We start from the raw sequence: 22437 nt of genomic DNA on the forward strand, positions 1-22437 counted from the left end.
AATATAGCTGATGGATTTCGAGAATGGGTTAATTGGTGACCTTAAATTGCCCTGTGATAGTCTGGCAACTTGTCCAGGGTGTTCCCTGCCTCTCGCCCAATATCACCCCCCACGACCCCTAACAGGATGAGCAGATACAGAAATGAATGAATGAATATCTTACGTTATTTGGAAATAGTTGGGGGCTTTACTGCCACACAGCCCCCAACCAGACTTCATCATGGTTTTACAAAAGCCTATTTTCACTGTCCACACTTAAACATGCCAATGATTTCAGAATTATCCACTACAGAGCCTCTTTCTGAGTCCTACATGCTGACTAAAGGCCTTTGCACAACAGGTCCATATATAACAATTAAAATCGTTTTGCCCAGAAACCTTGATCACTGAGTCTGTTGTGTTTTTAAGAGACTTCTACCTTCTGATCTAGCAGCTGAGGACCTATCCCGATCATTTCTAGGTCTATTCCAGGACGTCAGTGATACAGTTTGATAAGGAGTCACACACTGAAAGGAAGGCCACCAATTTTTCTGCAATCAAACTGATCCTGAACCGCAGCTGGTAGTATGTTTAAGGTAGACACACACACACACACACACACACACACACACACACACACACACACACACACACAGTCGGATGCAAAAAACGCAGAAAAACAAACCAAAATTTTAATGATGTACGCAAGTTTTGGAGTTGGTGTGTAAACACAAAATAAGGACTTGATGTGCAAAGATCTTTCGTCTGGACAGATGGTCAAAGACTTATTTTGAGTTTGGATGTATTTTCTGAGGGGGAAAGGTGGTATAAAACATTAGTTGTTTTTTTATGTATTAATCATTAGATACCTAAGACATTTAAAGATAACTCTTTAGGACTCTGGGAAGTTGCAATGGCCATTTTTTTTACTTTTTCTACAAATGTCTCAGACTGAACTTTCAATTAGTTGAAATAAATTAACTGGAAATTTAAATATTCATTACTTGCAGCCTTAGTTGTGAATTTGAGTTGCATGTTTTACTCAGACCTTTAAAGGGCTAATGCCTCATAAAGAAACATAAAATTATACTAATTAACCTTTAGGAAATAGCTGAAGATTGCCCTGACACACTAGAATTGCTCTGCCTGAGAACTCTCTCCACTACACAGTAAACGTGAGCTGAAGGTGTTTTGCAGGGAGAAGGTGAATGTGAAAGACAGAGCGAAGGTCACGCGTTTACTTACTATTCAAGTCATATTCTGACTGTCTTGCTTCGCTCGTCAAATTAAATTAGGAGGGCTGGTGGTAGCATAAAGTGTGAGGATCAAATCCCAGAGTCGGCTGTCAACAAATACACCTGTCAAAGTGCCCTTCAGCAAGGATTCAAGGTGGGGGACACTAGACTGGAAAGCTTCCAGAAGTGAATACCAGAGCACACACATGAACAACAAATACCTCCAGGTAAAAAGAGGTAAGAGAGTGGTGTCTGTGTGAGGATGAGGGGATGCCCCAACTTACTCTTTGAGGGTCTCAAAGCCTTGTTCTTTGTACTGCAGCTCCTGCTTCATACAGGCCAGGTCCCGCTTCAGCTTGTTAACCTGAGAACAGAGATGACAAGAACTGTTAGAAATACTTTTTGTCAAGATTTTTTGGGAGCATTTGGCCTTAATTGGACAGGACAGGTTTTTTAAAATGAAATGGAAAGAGAGAGGGCAAGGACATAGCCTTTGTACATGGGGCACCAATTGTACCAGGTGAGCTAGTGGGTGCCCCAGCTGTTGGAAAATATTTTAAAGACAAAGGCTCGTTATATTTTATATTATTATTACAGCTGACAGTCCATATGAAAATCAATGTGTTAGTATGTCTCTCAATACTTTCTGAGTTGTGTGGCTCTCAGCCTCAAGCCCATTGGATCCTACTGAACGTGGAGAAAAAAGACTCACAAATGTAGCTAAATTTTTTAAAAAGGATAAATAAGTAAATAAGAACAACTGGGCACTGCAATTTTAAGCATGTGTTACTCAGACAGGAGTTAACAGGATTTTTTATATTGGGGACTATTTTCAGCGACGGATTAATCCACATTTGGTGCTCTAGTGAGTATTTGGGGCAGCAGGATGGTGTATATGGGACAGAGTCAAAAGGAGATATATCAGGCTGTGCTTCACACAATACTTGTTAGTATTCACTCATTCTTGGTTTTCGTCTTTTCATGACATTTATTGACAATAATATGTAGAACAACTATCTTGTGGTTGTATGCCTCCACGCACCAGTCAAGTTGCACTTACAGTTTACATCCATGTCTGTGAAAACATGGATGCTTTTTTTGCAGAACATTGTGATGTCACAATGAAGTTGACCTCTAAATCTGAAAAAAATCCCTAAAGGGGTTCTTGAGATGTTGCTAAAAAACTCCACCACCGGTTGCAGTATTAAAGAAAATACAATGAACAGCCACCAATGTGGAATTGAGTTTATTATAGTCACATGTGGCAAGAATGACTTTATGTGGTCATGTGGCTTTAGACTAGTCAAACTGCTGAACTTGGGGGGACATGACTGGTGTTTGGTGCAGGGGACTCCACAACATATCTGATCCATAGCCAGGAGGAGTGAATGTATGGAGTGGTAACCTCTTTGAAATGTAATTCTCCTCTGAATAAACAGGCAGTCCCTTCTATTAAATCCAGAAATATCCTCTCGTTCACTGCTAATATAATTTCGCCACAACATTCGCCTTTTGTTCCTTTCAAGATGAACAACAGGAGCATAAATCTGTAACCCGAGACATGAGCATATTCATTATTAAGTAATTTAAAAATGGGATCGCAAATTTATGACACAGTGTCCTGTTTTGTCCAACCAACAATCCAAAATCTAAAAGTATTCAGGCACAGAGACAGTTGAGAAGCTGGACCCAGAAAATAAGGGCATTTACTTAAAAAAAAGTTGTAAAACAATACATTGACTAATCAATATATCAGCTCATCATTGTTTTATAAGGCAGTGTTGTTGTTTTTTTTCATTTTATATTGATACATTAACAACAAATATCAGATGAATCAGTGATGACATAGAGGTTAGTTGGAGCCCTATTACGAAACATTATGTTTAGTAGATCAGGTATCGACCAGATGAGGTTGAACAGGAAGGAGATGCTCTTACCCGACTTTTGGCTGTGGCTATTTCTGCTTTAAGGATGTCTGGGTCATACTTGCTCGACGAGGACGATCTGGAATTCACTGCAGGAGAAGACAGACGAGAAGAGAAAAGAGAGGTATTAAAGAATGGTCCCTTCTCAGTCTTCTCTGATTTGGTTATCTCACAGCTGTTTTTGTGTTTCACCAGGGAGAGATGACAGAGGAAACCTCTGAGCAAGAGAGAGACAGAACTATCAACTAAAGTCACTGAGGGGAAAATGTGTTTATATCTGTTAAATTGAAGATATCTCAAGAGAAACGTTAACTTGTTTTTTCTGTCAAGACTTGAAAGAAAAAGTAGAGCATTACAAATAAGAAGCTATCAACCTCTCTGATGTCAAGGACTCGTTTACCGTCTTCTGAGAGAGGAGAAAGCTACACTGATGGCAAACCTATACACCTATAAAGCATTTCTTCTCTCCCATCCTCTTAAATTTTGTCTTTGATTTTATTCATTTTCTCTCTCTCTCTCTCTCTCTCTCTCTATTCATTTTGCTTTTTATCTTCTTTTTCTTGAAATCAGTATGTACAGAGCCTACAATATGTATTCCTGTTATTGTGTCACAACATCAAATCACAGTAGATTTAAATTGTGCTTTTTTTGACACAGATCAGCAGATTATTTTATCAGTTTGAAAATGGTTCCCTACAATGAGACTTACCCCCTTAAATAGGACACAACTAAGTAATCACTTGTGCAGCCAATTACTTTTGAAATTCACATGACTGATAAATGGATAAATTAAATTATAAATTAAATTATTAGATGGTGATATCAAAGCAACGCTCAGGGGATTGATATAAAAAGTCACTGAATATCCCTTGGAGTACAGAGAAATCGATTATAAGGAAATGGAAAGTTTGGCACAGTTGTCAATCTGCCGAGAGCCAGCCGTCCACAGAAAGTGAGTCACCGTGCAAGACAGATGCTAGTGAGGGAGGCTACCAAAAGACCAGTCACTACTCTGAGATAGTTACAAGCTTGCGTGTCTGAGACAGAAGAGACTGTGCACGCGACACCTGTAGCCCCGCTGCTTCACCAGTCACAGCTCAGTGGGAGACTGGCAAAGAGAAAGCCACTGTAAAAACCAACTTACATAAAAGCTCACTTAGAGTTTGCCAGAAGGCTCATGGGGGAGAGAGCTGGAGGAAGATGTTATGGTCTGATGGGATGATAACTGAACTTATTGGCTAACAAACAAAACGCTATGTTTTGCCAAATCCTGCACATTTCAGAAACACTCCACACTCACAGTGAAACATGATGGTGGCAGCATCATGCTGTGGGGATGCTTCTCTGCTGCAGGCCCTCAAAGGCTTGTTATGGTTGATGGATGAATGAATGCAGCAAAATAAGGGGAAGTCATGGGAGAAGATCTGCAGCAGTCAGCAGCATCACATCTGCCACTTCCAGGGGGGTGAATACATTTTATAGGCACTGTATGTAAAATATTTTCATTGACACAGTGCTTATTTATTGAGTGATTACAGGTGTAATGAGAGAGCCAAATGTGGCATGTCACATCTCGCATGTGTGATTGAAGCTTGTGCAGTATGCAGTCGACAGGCATTGGGTCTTGCTCGGCATGTAGCCACAATAGGAAAGGCTTTTTAACTTCTGTATTTTATCAAGCAGTGTGCCATGATTTTTTATGGGGGGAATCCCTCGCTTCTGTTGTGGACAGTATTTTCTTAGCCATGCATAAAGAGCACCTGTTTTGTGTTACATCACTGTCAGATCCAAGTAGCGCTTCCTCCTGTTTCTTTTTCCATTTCCTGACTCTCCTTCCAATTCTCACAACCAACAATGACCCAACGTGTAAAATAAATCAAGCCACACCATGTCTGTGGCTCCTCCTCCCTCAGACCCTCCACAGTACTCACAGCTGGTCTGTGACGTTGACTTGTCCCTCCACGCATCATTGAGCTGCCGGTACTCCTGCTGCGCCAGGCGGAGCCTCTGCTCCTTCACCTGGTAAATCTCCTTCTGGGCGCTGAGCGCATCGCGGGCCACAGCCAGGTAGTCCCGGAGCATGGACTCCTGCTCTCGCTGCCACTGGGCCCGCGGGTCCTCCAGCTGGGTGCTCTCTGGAGGAAAGAGAGTAAGAAGGTTCAAGCTTGATTGATTGAAGACTGCACATTTATATTGAAATAGTGATGGTCAGCTTTACTGTGTTGTGTGAGTTGATTAAATCAACAGATGTCGGTGGCCAAATTCCAGTTGTTGAATATTTTCGAATGGCATCAAACATTATTATATTACTATATATATTACAACAGGAAATTAGTTATCACATAGGCTCAACACATTACTTGTTTTTATTCGGATTAACATTAACAATGAATACATCTTAAGATTTGGCATTACAATACTGGAGGCTGAAAAGACACTTCCTGATTATAAGAACAGCTGTATCCAAATGAACAACACAAAAACAATTAAACTACAATTACACCGGTTGACTGGCTGACTTCTGCAACTCGTGGACTACAGCAAAGTTATTTCATCATTATTTTATACAGGGTTTTTTTAAGAGATAAAAGTGGACAAGAAACAAGAATGATAGGGGTAAAAATGGAGAAAGAAGATGTAGCGATGTGCAGAGAGAATAAAAAATAAAAGTAACACTCACTGGTGTTGTGGTCGACATAGTACGCTCCGACTGTGGGGTCGTACGCCTCCTCCCAACCGACCGGCAGCTCATCCCCGATGCAGTCAGCAAACGTCAGAGGCTTCGTCTGCCTGAAGAAAACAGAATCAGAAAACAGACTAAGAAACAGAATCGTCTCCACTGTGATCAACAAACTTCACAGACCTTGTCAGTCTGAGACCCAAACATGTCTCATTTATAACCACAATATTTAGCTACACATATATGCATGTACTATGTCCATGGTATGTGCCATGTACAATATTTATCAATGAAACATAACAAACACACAATGCCACAATCATTAGGGTCCATGAGTCTGACGGACATCTGTGTGTGTGTCTTCACCTCTGAACAACACAAACTTATTTGAACATTCTAAACACTCCCATGAGCTTTCTCACATTTGACAAAGGGGTGTGTGTGTGTGTGTGTGTGTGTGTGTGTGTGTGTGTGTGTGTGTGTGTGTGTGTGTGTGTGTGTGAGAGACAGCAGACACCACTTTTCAACCTACATTCATAAAAAGCTACAGATATAAAATAGGTGTAACAGGTAAAGTAAAATAGATCAAGTATGGAATGCAAAGTGTGTGACACCTGCTAATTAATGCACGTGACACCAGCTTTTTACAATTCATACCAGAGCGCTGACGGTTGCCGTTCACACACGCACACACACACACACACACAGTTCTCAAACAACAGCCAATCAGTGGCAATTTGGCTGATTAAGTCATTATGAAGGAAATAGTAGAAGCTCAATTAAACTAGATCACAGCATCATGAGAAAGAATAAGCATACTCGGCTGCACTGTGTACGGAATCCTCAAAAACATTACCTCAAACATCAGTAGGACAGCAGACCAACTAAATTATTTATTAATGCACAGACATTTGGGCAGACACCCCACCTCAGTGTGCAAGCCACATAAATATATCAAACCCTGCGCAAATCTTAATGACTTTCAGTTCATTAAAATGTGATTAATGGATTGTTTACATTGAGATTATACATAATGAAGTGTTGTTTCTTTGTTTTTTTCCGAAATTGTTCTACAGCTGAAACAATTAAATTAGTCAATGAACAGAAAATTAATTGGCAAGAAATTGGCTAATTTAATAATCGTATCAGTCACTTTTTTAATTAAGCAAAAATGCCGAAAATGTGGGGATTTGCTGGTTTTCTTTGTCCTCTGTGATAACAAACTGGATACCTTTGAGTTTTGGACAGCTGGTCGGATAAACAATAATTTGGAGTATGTCAACTCAAGCCTTAGGGAAGCTGTGATGGCATTTTTCGATTGATTTATTGAGAAAATAATTGTTAGTTGCAGCTGTAAACTGTTTAAAAGCCGCCTACAATTTATAATATGCTCTGCAGTAACCCTAACATGATGCTACAGTTATTACAGAGTCAGAATAAGTATTAAAAATGACCAGCGTAAAACATGGATTCATCCCGGCTCACTGAAAGCAGTTCCAGGAGGCAGTTTCAGGAGGAGGAGGTAGGGTAAGTGTGTGTGAGAGTGAGTGGAGAGGATGGGGGTGGGTAGTCTGGAGTTTCACTGAGTCCTCTATTCACCTCTGAGGGGGGAAAAGGAGAAAGGGTGGGGGGTGGAGGGGGGGTCCCTGTAGCCGGTCACAATAGGAGGAAACCAGCCCGTGGCATTCCACAAGTAGCGCTGACGCATCGCCTGGAGGTTTCTGGGGCAACCCTCGGCCTTACAGCGGCCTTACACTGAGTTTGCTGCAGCCGGGACGGTGAATTCAACCACTTTTACATTTTGCTGTGACATAAGTGAGTCGCAGTGAGCCAGAGATTTTACTTCTACCCGTTGCTACTTTGTTTCTACTGCAACAGCATTTAAAATCAACATGTAATGAAGAGAATGTATAACACAACCTTGGGAAGTTATAACTGTGTACAGTTTAACATCCTTAAATTTCCATAATTTTCCCTAAAAACTTTGTTGAATTGCCTGAAGTCATTTTTTACATCTACTGGTACTATAATTAATATTCAATAACACTATAACAGTATTTTGCATAAAACAGATATGATCCAGATCAAATCCTTTGTTCTTGTCATCCCGTACAAGGATAAGACTTCAGAGAACTTTTTATCAGCTCCATTCTTTCACCAAAGATACTATTTAAATGAAATATCAAATATAGAACCGCTAATGCTGCATTCACATGGAATCAGGCAAACGGCAGACAGCAAACCGGATGTCATGTTAGTGGACGAGAGAAGGACGGTAAAACTTGGGCAAGGCCGGCAGAGAATACCGTCCAGGGCAACGGTAGACGGCACTTTTACCATTCACCGGCCACGGAATACTCAACCGGATGTGACATAGTTCCAAAACAGAAAAGAAAACATGGCTGAACTCGACAACGAAAAGCTAGTGCTTTTGGTGCAGCNGCAACGGTAGACGGCACTTTTACCATTCACCGGCCACGGAATACTCAACCGGATGTGACGTAGTTCCAAAACAGAAAAGTAAAACATGGCTGAACTCGACAACGAAAAGCTAGTGCTTTTGGTGCAGCAGCACCCAGATCAGAATCAGAATCAGAATCAGAATCAGAAATACTTTATTGATCCCCGAGGGGAAATTATTTATGTTACAGGTGCTCCTTGCAAGAGAGGAAAGATACGTGAAAATATAAGAAATTTAAACAATAGTATTTACAAATATATAGTTAAAAGATGGTATATAACCAAACTTTAAAAGCCTACCGTGATGCTTCCAAGAAGGCGTACATATGGGACGCGATTAGCGCAGAGCTGGGTGGAATACCAGGTACGAAATATGAAACGTAACGTTATGAATTGCTTTATTAGCTTAGCGAGCTATCTGGCTAAAGTAAGCTCTATGAATTGCTTTATTAGCTTAGCGAGCTATCTGGCTAAAGTAAGCTCTCTGTAGCCCAAAAACATCGCCATAGCAACAATCACGTGTCACGAGTCACGTGTGTCTCATTTTGCCGTTGTGCCGTTCCGTCGGACCGCTTGTTTTTTTCTCCCGTTCCGCACAGCAGATGTCTCCTGTCTCCCGCCTGCCTGATTCCATGTGAATGCGGCATAAGCGTTTCTTGAAGAGTCACAACTGACAGTTTTTACTTTAGCTGTTAGGCTAATGTTACGTTAGCGTATGTACTAATTTCACAGACAACAGGGCAAGCTAACTGCTCAAACATGAATGTCCAGAGATTCCAATTAACTTGATTAGGATGTTGTAGCAATGTTACGATCTTAGAAGTAAAACTGAGGGATTCTAGCTTTAGCTAAAGTCGGCTTTCTAACTTTTCGTTTTAATTATTGACACAGCACAGCATGGCATCTCTCTCTAACAAACAATCTTGGCCAAGTGTATAGACACTGGTTTGAAATGTATGTTTACAACATGATAGCCAGTATTTTAATTTTGTAGTTTACCTAGATCTTGTAATACAAAATAAAGCTAAACAATCTAAAAATGAGAATTCTGCTAACAGCAGTGATCATGGGCCTTGTGCTGGAAGCATTGTCGCAATGGCTCAAACCCTGAAGATGAATTAAAAAGTAAAAAAGCTATCACCAGAAAATGGCTGAAGACAGAGGCACCAACAACTGAGGACTGGGTGGATGTAATACATGATATGTGATGGAGAAGTTGACTTTTTCTTCCAGATTGGAACTGGATACATTTCATAGAATTTGGGGAAACTGGTTTGAGATCGGACTTCGTATGAGTGGATATGTAACTTGTAGAATGCCTTGGTTCATTGCTACGGGTGTTTGTAATGTTCTACAACTTGTGCACATGGGTTGTGCATGAGGGGAGGGTGAAAAGGACAGAGATTACATTTATTCGGCAGTTTCGTAACTTTATTTTCATTTATTTTAAGTGTTTTTTGTTGTCTTTTTTCTTTTTGTTTTCTTTTCTCGCCTTGCTATTGTATCTGAAATGAATGATGGAAAGGTGTAGACAGATAGGGATGTGTAAGTGCGGATAGATATGGATCTGTAAGAACACAGATGAACAAATAAGCAAGGATATGTTCATGCAGAAGTAAGAGATTTTTTCTGTTTTGTTTTTGCTTTGTTAACAAATGTCGATGAGACAAAAAAAAGTGTCTGATGGAAAGCGAGTCCTTTGCCCCAATAAAAAGAGAATTTAAAAAAAGAATATGAATTAAAATGAATACTGCTTTAGTGTGGGCATTTAAACTCAAATATGATATCGGCACTGGACTCGAAAATTTTTTTTCACTAATTTCATGATGAGAGACAACAACCAGCAGAGTAAAAAGCTCTTCTCTTTGGCTTTTCTCCTCTGCTGCCTCTTGTGTTTCGTGACTGCAGATCCAAACAAACAGAGCAGCGGCTCGCTGCTGAGGAGAGAAACTGAACTGGGTCCTTTTTCAGCTGATGAATAATGAAAGGGGCCCAGAGAAGACCCCCTCAGCTTCGCTCTAAATTTAGCTCAGGAAGACAGGGAGGCTTCTGCCAACCGCTGATCCCAGAAAAAAGCCGGCTGGTTGGCGGGCTGGGTATCCACATCCCATTATTTGATTCCTCTCTCCTCTCACCCACTAAATCCTATCCTCTAATCGCCGAGCCGAGGGGAGTCGCTGACCTAAACTCGTCGCTCTCCGTCACTGCTCTCCCTCAGAGCGAAGAACCGTCTGGCAGTGGCTGCCCAGCCTCCATTTCACTGTCAGTCATTCAATAGCCACTTGTAGTGCTTCTCACATGCTTCATTACTCTAGTGGTCTAACTGCCTGTGATGACTGTGGGAGCCCCCACATACTGGGAACAGGCAATATAGACCAAAACTAATATTTTATTATTAAATACCTTGATAATAATGCAACAGTTAGCCTGAAACACGTTTGTCTGGCATGTGTGTACTCATTGATATTTTTCTTATTTTTTCAATTCCAATATATCCTTGTCTTTTGATACCCCTAGCACAGATCAGGATAATCATCAAACATAATAAGAATATAAGGTAAATTTGTTTGCTGACCAGGATTCAGGGGTCTTGTGTTTTTCCAGTTGATTCCTAACCTAAAGAGCAGCTCTGTTCACCAGGAAATGGTATATTATCTTCATTATCCTGGGATGGTGAGTAGTGGAGATCCATGTATTTTTATACCTCAACACTGACTTTTTGTTGTCCAATGCGACAGCTACAAGACCACTAAAGACAAAGAATAGAAGGCAACACACAGCTACCACCAGAATGTACCAATACAGTAAATGTAATCCACATCTTTTTTGACAAGTCGGACAAGAAAAATCAGTCTAACCCTGAAGCCAAACACATCTCACCAACCACCAAATTCTACTTCTAGTTTTCTTCTTCCTACCCAGACCTACACATGGAGAAACAAACTACATGGACTGGTAAACAGGCTGCATTTATATAGCACTTTAATGCCAAAGCAACTAGGGCTGTAGTCAACCAAAGAAAATCTTCGTCGACTAAAGTCGCACATAATCTTCAACTAATCGATTAGTCGTGGGAAGAAACAAATCTGCACATTATTTTTACTTCTGCGGTGGTGTGTCTGTGTCACTCTGCAGTTACACCTCCAAAACACTTGTCGGCAGTGGAGGACTGTGTTAAGTGCTGTAAAGTTTAGTTGATTCACAACACACATTAAACACACATTAAACATGGCTTAATAGAGACAATTTCAAACACAAGTACGCAAATCAGCTTCACTATAACTCGCAGCATTCACAGACAAACACTTGTCTTTATCTGGACACATTTCTCCCACTAATACAACATGCTAACGTAATTAGCACAAGTCTATGGCATTTTACATTGTATAAATTAGCCTAGCGTCTAGCTATCTTTCCCTTGTCTCATATAAAGCCAGGGACACCAGCAACATTTAACAAAGATAACGGCACATAATTTGGCTCCATTAAACCCCCAAGATTCACCGACAAAACAACTGTCTTATACTAAACACGTTTTCCAAACAAATACAACATGCTAATGTTATTAGTTAATGCTATTTTAGTGGAGGCTTTATTGTCTTCACAATTTATTGTTTCTTATCTGTGAAATACAAGTAAATACAAGCTTCGTTTCCACTGAGGGAAATGGTGTTGTACACAGAAACAGACAGGAGGTCTGCGTCACCGCGACGCTGAGCGTGAGGGTGGGCGAGTTCAACTTTCTGTCAACAACGGGGATGTTTTGAAAACACCCCTATTTTTACATGTAACGTAGCCTGCCCCCCCCACCGCAGGAAATAATGGATTAATCCTGGAAAGCTATTGATGTAGCACTTTTCTCCTTATGAAAGTAACACAGCGATTATTCCAACCAATGAGAATTTGGTTGGACGAGAGCATATCGACCAAATAATTGACTCGTCTACCAGGAGACTACAGCCCTAAAAGCAACTTACACTGTGCTTCTCAATTACTCAATCACATTCTTTCTCAAGAATGAAACCACTCCTCCATCTCCTGAGTCACAGCTGCACTCAGACTACTGTCCACACTACATCCAGATCATCTTAAGCAAATGTGTACCTTGTTAAGTGAGAACTAATATTTAAAAATAAATACTGTCACACTGTCTGCTCACAGTTTTTGGTGTTTACTCTTAGTTTAATTTGCATAACTTATTAGTACCATCATTTCCCATAATGCATGACTCATCTCTTCTACAGCTACTTTGATAAAACCACTGGTGGCACGTACCATGGCTGTCCATGAGTGGGCAATCAGGGATCTAAGAATGGGGTAAAGACCTTTGAGGCTAATTTGAAATTTGGGGCTATATCAAATCTGTTTCAAACATTTTGTCAATGCCCCTGGTGTGTCTGCACAAGCTTCAACAACTTGTTCCAGAGATGGAAGCAACAGACGGCAACTGTTTTTTTTCTCAGTTTCTCACAGATTGATCTCAACTCCATCAAAATGTTGAATATCAAAATATCTCAGATGGGTTAGTTCGATTGCTTTCACAGCCATTACAGACTGCTTTGAGGCTGGTATCTGTGACATCAGATTGGTACCAGATTGCTCAGATGAACAGCTTTTTGTCACATGGATGACTTGCAGTGTTGCCATTTATCCATGTGGACTGACAGCATGCTGCTCATCGACCAGTCCGAGCTTTGCAATGCTGCTCATACCAGGTTTAATGGCAGGTTAGGCAAGTCTTACTGATGGAAAAATTCACACAAACAAAAGCGTACGCATGGCACTCAAAAGCATATTGTCTTGAGCTGAGGCGAGGGCTCATCCCGACTACACCCGGGATTGATAAAAATAGAAAAGACCTGCAGTTTTGTTTCACCTGTCGTTTTTCTACCACAAATTAGCCACATTTCGAGGCAATTACAGACTTTAAACTGACGTAATGTGGACCTTTATCCTCCCACTTATGCCAAGAGTGGGTAACTCTGTCTTATATAACTGCTAAACCTATCACATGATGGTCTGCATGTTTTTTAAGAAGCTTATCTGGGACTAAAACTCTGGGAGGAAAACACTGAATTCCTGCGATGTTTTGGCATCAAAGTGGTCAAAAATTAATTTGTATGATATCAATAACATATTGGCCTTTAAAGCCCAATATCAGCAAAAGCCAAGTACACACACCCCCAGGTTTCACATACCAAGGTAAACAGCCAGGCCGGGCCCCGGCGCTCTAATGCAAACTGACAAAGCGTGCGGCAGAGTGCAAACACACAGGGAGGCGGGCTGCATATCTGAACGGTGAGTCAGACGGCGATGCAGAGAAACGTTCATTCAGAGCGCCGTATAAATACCTTAAGTCAAGTTATAAGGCTTCCAACTACATTTCACAGTCGCTCAAGGTCCAACGGTAACAATAACACACACACACCTACATACACACACACACACACACACAAAACTCCTTCCACCCTCACAGTATAATCCATTTTGCTTAACTGACAAAGCTTCCCAATAAAATAAGAAATCATCATTAAAAAAGACAAATGACAGCAGATATTTGCCTCAGTCTTTCAGCACATTACCCTCATAAAAGTGACGGCGTGTTAACCAGATAACATTCCTTTCACCTGACGACATGCATTCAGTGCGTCACTGCAAGGGTGGATGGATGATATTGCACTCTGAGGAATTTAAAAGGGCTACATACTCAACTTTGGCTGATTCCTTTTTTTAAAACAACTGATATTTTCTTTTCCTTCTTTTGTCACCCTTTAGGTTTTATTTTTCCCCCTCATTTCAGTCCTCTTGAAGTTTGGCAGAAGCCTTATATGCTGAATAAGTTTTAAGAGCCCGTGCCCACCTTTTAAATGCAACTGCCTTGTTTTCTTTGTTATTGTACTTTAGGAAAGGTTTGTTGAGAATAATTTGAAAAACGGCAAAAAAAAAACAAAGAAAGAGAGAAGAAATTACGTTAAAATAACATGGATGTAATAGAATATTCCAAATGTTATCAGCGCTACAATCTGGCAGTCCTGTAGGGCTGCAGGTACATTAGATATTCAAATAAAAAACATCAGATATCTGTGATTCTTCCTCTGGAGGGCACCAGGCAGGATGAGTTTAAAGACACACACACACACACACACACACACACACACACACACACACACACACACACACACACACACACACACACAAAAATGTCAATGTCTTTCTTCATTCCTAAACCCTGGACTATAATGGGAAAGTTTTCACATGGCTGCTGCAATAAATTCAAAGCTCACTGGTCCCTTGAATTTCTTTCATATTTCTGTGTCCTCAGCTTCTGGTTTTCTCAGAGAACTTCTCTCACCTCTCATCAAGGATCATTTAGGGCTCTGAGCCTCCTTGCAACCCATGTGATGTAGGAATCAAATCTTATTTCACTTACTGCACTTACGCAACATCTCTGTGGGTAATCACATTATGTAAAATGTAAATGTTTCTGTTGCTGAACAGGTAGAAAATATTTTACTGACATTATAATCAAAGCAAACAGCAGAAACTGATAATGCCAAAAGTGAGGTAAAACAAGCATGAAAGTGAACACTACTGAACTGCAAAGGGAAAAATCCACTGGTGACGTCCTTACATTTCCAGGTCTATTGTGTAGTGAGGTGTATTTTTCTTTGGTGTTTCTTTGGTATTTAACCGGTCAAACATGTTGTCTAACCCACGTTTTTCTAGTAAGTACAACTACGTTTGATAGTGGGAAATATTTCAGCAATCTTAACCATCTTTGCTTCCTCTTCCCTGAACAAGCAGTGAAGTGTGGCTTTTGTAATATCACAGCACAGAAGAGAAATGTTTGTATCTGTGACTGAGTGACAGGTCACAAAAACAGATGTGTTAATGTGGTGGCAGCTCACAGCTGGATGTGCTGCCCTGGGTGCAAATTGGTGCCACAACCTATGATTACTTACATTTTTGAACAACTGTTTATTTTTCTGACGAACTGTTGTGAATGTACAGGCTATAAAATTCTAGAAGGACTGATTATGATACTAATTAGTGGTACATTTAATTTCAAAACAAAAAAATAAAGAGTGGGAAATGGGTGTTTAAAATAACGGGGGCAATGCCAGTAAAAAGATTTAAATTAACTGACTTATGTTGAAGTCTGTGCATCTGCAGAGTAGATATTATTTTGCACACAAAAACATAAACACTGTGAAAATGTGCTGTTATAGCGGTGAGAAGCACCACCGATGTCTGCTGTCTGGCTACACATTTGAGCGGTGCATATATACTGTGTCAGCTTGGGAAAACACTTCAGCTCTGTAGTAATGCTGCTGTTGTGAGCTGCCACAGATGAATAAGTTATAAGACGGTTGGTTATGTATTAAAGAGAACTACTCTGCAGCGGTGTGCGAGCCAGCCTCTGCTCAGATCCTAGTTAACAGTTTGCAGGGCTGCACTTTGACCCCATGCACCTTGGCAAGCAGTGAAAGGGATTTTAGATGAATCAGGCCTTTGGCTGGTGAGTCTGCGCGCTGCTCGGTCCTTCACGTCGTGTGTTTCAGGAATGTGTGAGTGAGTGTGTGTTTTAAAGGACTTTGTTTGGGAAGGTTTCTACTCTTTCTCGCTGCCTCCAAGTGTTGAAGTGTAAAGCAACCAGAGGAATTTCACTAAAAGGAGAAAGTCTTCATTCCACCTGCAACTACAGTGACGAGTGTCTTTTCTCACTAGGAGTCAAAATGACTTGAGGCCGACCACCAATAAATTATTGTGTACAACAAAATGTTAGAACCAAACCAAACATGACAACTACTTCAATCTATTATTCATTTCACTTGTTGTTGTCCTGACACATATTCACACTTCAATTCCACGACAGTGCTCTGTGAGTCACTACTGATGGTTTTTGGCACAATGACTGGGGACAGACATGGCCCGAAGTAAAAACTAAACACAAAGTAGCTGCCATCCAAAAACACAAGACCCTAAAGTGGGTGTACCACTGGCAGACAGGACAGGTGAGTGACATCCGAACATTGTATCAGTGGCTTGACTAAAGCATGACTAAACATCAAGTGAACAGAATCAGGGGTCCACCACATCAGACAGAGTCTATCGGCAGAATATGGGCCTTTCCCAAACCACCCCCTACACCCTCTCCCTACCCACTTCCCCCATGTTTCTACGTTCACACAGAGGGTCAGCCACATTAAGTGCCATCCCAACCAACTACATGGGAGTGGAAGTGGGTTTAAAAACCCTCCAACTGCTAACCTGCAACAACGCTGCCTCACTAACCAAGTGCAATGCCATACTGTGTTCGTAATAGAAGACACTCCGTACAAATCAAGTTCTTGGCTACTACCCTTACAAAAAAAACTTTTTAAATGGACTGCACTTGTATAGCGCTTTTGTCTTCTGACCACTCAAAGTGCTTTTACACTACGAGTAACATTCACTCATTCACACACACAGTCACACACTGGTGGCCAAAGCTACCATACATGGTGCCCCCTGCTACTCAGTATCCACTCACACACTGATGTAACAGCCATCGAGAGCAATTTGGGGTTCAGTATCTTGCCCATGGATACTTCAACATGCGGACTGTAAGAGCCAGGGATCAAAGTGCCGATCTTCCTATCAGTGGACAACCAGCTCTACCTCTGAGCAACAGTCGCCCTTCATATAGCAAGTTATTTATTTCTTTTAATGACAAAAGGATAATATACAAAAATTCAGGTAAACAATGGCGGCATAGTATTTTCCTCCATGATTACAAAAAGTTACAACAGCCTTTTACACCGCCAAGAGGGAAGTTTGCCCCAAAGCTTGCCGCTGTATTTACACCCCCACCTTCATGAAGGGGGGCGTCATTCGGCTGTGACTACAAATGGAGTTACACTCTGCGACAGAGTGGGAGTGGGTAGGGTCTGGTTTGAGAAAGGCCCTTACTTACTTACTTACTCCTCTTCGTCCCCTATGGGACATAAGGCTTCAATGAGCACTCTCCATTGCATTCAGTCCCTGACAGCATGTTGCAAGTCTCTCTCCATGACAGGTTCATCTGTTCCAGTCTCCTTGGTGATGTTCCGGCTTCCTGTTTTCTTGTTCAGTTCATTGTTGGAGATCTTATTAGGCCAAAAGATCTGGCATATTCGTCGGCGGCATCCATTATGGAACACTTCCATTCTCCTCATGTCTGTTTTGACAACTTGCCAGCTCTCTGAACCGTACAGCAGAACAGACTTTACATTGCTGTTATATAGGAGCATATTCGTTTTAAGACTGTATTGTTTTGATCTCCAGATGGGACGGAGTTGGGAGAAGGCACCCTGAGTCTCTCCCAGCCTTGCTTTGATGTCTTTTGATGCCCCGCTGTCCTTACTGATGAGGCTGCCCAGATAGGTGAAATCTTCCAATCTTCCAGCTGACACACATCACTTGTGTTTTGGAGGTGTTGATACTGAGCCCAACTTGTCCGGCAAAGTTGTTCAGCCTATCAGTTTTAGCCTGCATGTTGTACTGATTGGTTGATACAAGAGCAAGATCGTCAGCAAAGTCAAGATCTTCCAGCTGGGAGAACAGAGTCCACTGGATGCCTCTGGGTCTGTCTGCTGTGGTGTTGGTTGTGATCCAGTCTATGGCGACCAGGAAGAGGATAGGGGAGATGATGCACCCTTTTCTCACTCCGGACTGCACGGAAAACCACTCAGAGAGGTCATTTCCCATGATGACACTACACTCAAAATGTTCATAGAATGTTTTTATGATTGAGATTATCTTTGATGGTATTCCATGGGAAAGGCCCTATAAGTGTGTTATATGGATCCTGAACATTACTCAGCATTATCTGCAAAAGCCTGATGCAACCAAAGATTTTAGGCATCTGACCAGTGATGCCAATACATGAGAAAACTCATCAAGCTGATACTTAAATATCCTTTAAAGGGTACGTTTACAATTTTTCAGGTCTTATAACAAAAGTCAGGTGCCTCATATGAACACTGAAACAGGTTTCCAAATGTTTGGTGGTTTCAGCTACAGATTAATCAAAATCATTACTGACAGATTAACCTGTAGACTAATATCTTCGAAATCCCAGTGCACACAGTGCCAAGACTGATCTAAGACAGTCGTGCACATAGTAGCAGGGTGTGACAAATAATAAACATAGTAAAAATCAAACTTTGGTATCACATCTGTGCTATTCTTATACATTTAAGCATGCAACAACAAAAAAAATTAAACCAGTAAAATGGCAAATTTGTTGTTTTAACCCTGCAAATTTATAGTAAAGGCAGTGAATATGTCAGAGCACTTTAATAGGACATGAACATTTTTTGTCACATTTCTAAAACTTGAGGATAACAGCTATGACTCTTGCATTCCCATCTACTGACTGTTTGCTTGTAGTGCTGATGACTAAGGAACTGAAACATGTTGTACAGTTGATTCATTGCCCCCCTGGATAACAGCATCAACTACATACATAAAACGTGTGAAATACAGGGACAAAGTCAACCTAATGCAATAAGTAAAGACTTTATGTGTTCTCTCACACCAAACAGCCACACAGGAAAGAAAAAAACAACCCCTAAGCCTCCCGAATTCCAGACATAAGCCATTAAAGGGATTTGGTGTCAAAGTCCGAGGGGTCTTAAGTAACTGGTAAAGATGAAAAACGAGTCCCCCTTAAAAAAAAATCTGCCCTCCCCTCTACGCTGCATTTTCGTACAAGCAGGACTCTGTCATGTAGTGCTGTATGCTTAGTACTCTAAGCCTATTACACTGATGGATTTCTATATGAGAGAGAGAGAGGGGGAAAAAGGTAACTCACACCTCAAGACCTGATTTGTAATTACAGGAATGTAAATGAAGCAGGAGGCACCCTGGGAGAAATACAGAGAAGAAGAAAATAACTCTGGTAATTTGGTACCTGAATTGGGAAAATGGACAAATCAGTTTTTCTGGTTTGAGACCAACATGCATTTGAGCACTCTGACAAACCAAATGAAGTATGCTGTATTTTTAAATATCTTAAACATGTTAGAGAATTCTTTACCTCAAGTCCACCATCATATATCCATTTTCTGCCAATGAAAAACATAAATTTTGATGACTTGAGCATGAAATAAATATTAGGTGTTTTCTAAACTGTGCACTCAATGTAAAAACTATTACAATCACCTTCTTACTAACTGATACACTGTTTTTTACACAATGCTATGCCCAACCAATTATCCCAGGACTTTTTTATGAAGTATTAAAAGGATGACAGGGATTTTGCCTAAGCTCCTCAAGCAGGTTATGATTAAGCCGAAGAGCTCAGACAGCAAAATTAAAAAATACCCTTAAAAAGCCTTGTAGATCAAAATATTGTGATGTGATTGAAAGCGCCAGACAAGCTACTAATCAGACCTTGTGGTGAAACTGTTATCTTCACCTCCAAACGTCCAAAAAATTCAAATTGTACAAAAATAAAGCTGTAAATGATGGTTTTGCATTTTTAGACACAGTGAGTGCGTTTACATGGACAGTTTAATTCCCTTTTCATTCGGAGTGAAAGTTCATTCCTATTAAAAGTGATCTTGTAAACACCTAATTCAGAATGAAAATGGCCAATGCGATTGAAAATTCAATCCGATGTAAGGGGCTGGAATATTCCGTTTCTAATTCCGAATGAAAGAATTCCTCGCACTTGTACACTCATTCCTCTTTAAGTTCGTTCCAATCTTTCTGCGCATGCTCGTTTCCTTGCCCTTCTGGCGCGATGACGTATATAGCGTGCATAGCAACGGGCTGAGATAGAGCAGTCGGACTCGTTGCACTCACTGGTTTCCATTCGCCACAGCACGGTCTTCTATCTCCCTTCTTCGACCTTCTACCTCCCNAGGACTAGTGTTTTCTTCCGGTAATCTTGTTATCCGGAACAAGGACTAGTGTTTTCTTCCGGTAAGTGTAAACACATAACATCCACCCCGCCCCCTATCCAATCAGAAACCTTCCCTGCCCCAAACCTTGCGCAGACCCGACTAAAGGCAATTAAAAGGTGATTAAACTGATCTCCCAAGTAAACCCTCACTCGGAATGAATATTTCCCATGTAAACTACCTGGAAAATTAATTCCGAATGATTTCATTCAGATTTATTTCATTCCGAATGAGAAGCCATCATGTAACCGCACCCAGACTTCACAGCCAATGTCTTCCATCCATTTTACTGTGTTGTTCCAGGCAGCCATTGACTTTAATCCATTTTACTATAGCTTTCAATCTGTCAGGGAGCTATTGGCTTCCATTTCTTGTTACTGTGGTGTTCGACCTTCTGGGCAGCCATTGGCTTTCATCCATTTTACTATAGCTTTCAATATATTGGACAGCTACTGGCATCTATTTGTATTTTACTATAGTGTTCGACCTTCTGGGCAGCCATTGGCTTTCATCCATTTCACTGTGGCTTTCAATCTGTCAAGGAGTTACCGGCTTCCATTTCTTGTTACTGTGGTGTTCGACCTTCCTGGCTGCCATTGGCTTACATTCTCTTTACTATGAGTTTCGGCTTACTGGGGAACCTTAGCTGACATCTGTTTCGCTATAGCAAGAAAAAAAACTTGCAAAGCCTTGAAACTTGTTTGAGATGCTATAAGTAATCCACCTCAGTGAACATCATGTTCCCTTGGTGTTGACTACATAGCTCAGAAATGTTCCCCTGTGAAGCGTCCTTGAACACGCAAGCAGGACTCGCAGCTGCATTCATGTATGATGGTAATGTAAACTTGCCGAAACAATGACAGCAATGAGATGTTCACCATGACGGATGACTCATTTCAAGTTTTGAGTATCTGTAGGTTCACTCCTTTGGCTGGCTGGAATGCAGGAAACCAGACACTGATGGCCTGCTACTGTATAGTGGTGTAAACATGATTTGTAGTTAACTGGTAGGGACGGGTTATTGGCATGGAGCTCTCATGTGCCAATTTATGTCTCTATGAAGATGTGTTGCTATGAAAACTACTACAGGACATACAACATTAAGTTGGCAGAGAAACACACATCCATCAAGGTGTGAATAATAAATCCAATCATGCAAAATATGCAATATAACTGAAAATAACCCTTTCGTTCTCAACTGAATGTATTACCTAGGGTATTTCTTAAGGGTACAAACCTATGGGAGTTTTCCCTGTGAATTCTAACATGTTCTTTCTCTAACAATTTGAACAGGAGTGAGGGAGTCCTGCCCTCTGTTTATTCCCCGTCTCCCCTTTCAAGGCTAATGAGACATCACTTTATGAATGGAACCCACTGTGAGAATGAAAGCCTTGTTTATCATCTCCAGTATCTTCCAGATGCATTCACTTAAGGACGTCAACCTGGTTCAAGGTTGCATTTCTAATTCAAATAAGAGAACATTGCAGTTGTGAAAGCAGACATCATTTGTGCAGGAGACTTTACTGCCTGAGTTCTTATTAAGATTTCCCCTCATTGTCATTCTGCTGTTCCTTACTCTTGCTTAAAGCTGCTTCCAGTCTTGGCTACCGCTGCCACACTCATCCAAATGATACCTACAGCAACACTGTTTCTTCTGCAAATGTCCCGTCTGGATTTCTTATTCTCATTTCCCCAGCTGTGTCTCAATTTCTTGTGAGCAAATATGATGCTGGTTCTCGCTTCTTAAATGTGAGGATACATGATCTTAACTTGAATATCTTTGGGTTTTTGACAACTAAGACATCTGAATACATCACCTTCGGCTGTGGGAAATTTTCTGGGCCATTTCTGGAACAATTAGGCCTTAATGAAAAAACAATCTAGTACTGAAAAACATTAGCTGCAGGCCTAATTATGAGTATGAAGTGTCCATCACAGTGTCGGCTGTCCAGTGATCCATGTAAACAACCCACCTGCACATCTGTGTCGATCCTACATGTAATTGCTGGAAGAGGTTTGAGTGATTAACCAGCTGAAAGTACCTGCTACTTGTCACCACGAGAAACCTCAGTATTCATGTTGTAGTTTTGATTTTATATTAATAATCCATTCAAAAATAAGCTCCTATGCACTGTCAACACTTACAATTAATTTACGACACATTTTGCTAGACGATGGTCACTGTACCAAAACTTTCCTGCCACAAGTCTTGAAATTAAGGCTAAAAT

General features: G+C 40.9%; 1 protein-coding gene across 1 annotated transcript in view; it reads right to left on the bottom strand.

Annotated features, from left to right (window-relative positions):
* Positions 1–22437, bottom strand: part of wwc1 (WW and C2 domain containing 1) — a 67774-nt gene that overhangs the window by 42906 nt on the left and 2431 nt on the right. The window contains exons 2-5 of the mRNA XM_050039364.1: positions 5820–5929; positions 5071–5274; positions 3152–3228; positions 1499–1578 (exon numbers count right to left, since the gene is read on the bottom strand). Coding sequence (XP_049895321.1) covers positions 1499–1578; positions 3152–3228; positions 5071–5274; positions 5820–5929 — 471 coding nt within the window. The remainder of the gene's footprint in view (positions 1–1498; positions 1579–3151; positions 3229–5070; positions 5275–5819; positions 5930–22437) is intronic.

This window comes from Epinephelus moara, chromosome 3, assembly GCF_006386435.1.
Source record: "Epinephelus moara isolate mb chromosome 3, YSFRI_EMoa_1.0, whole genome shotgun sequence".
Lineage (NCBI taxonomy): Eukaryota > Metazoa > Chordata > Actinopteri > Perciformes > Serranidae > Epinephelus > Epinephelus moara.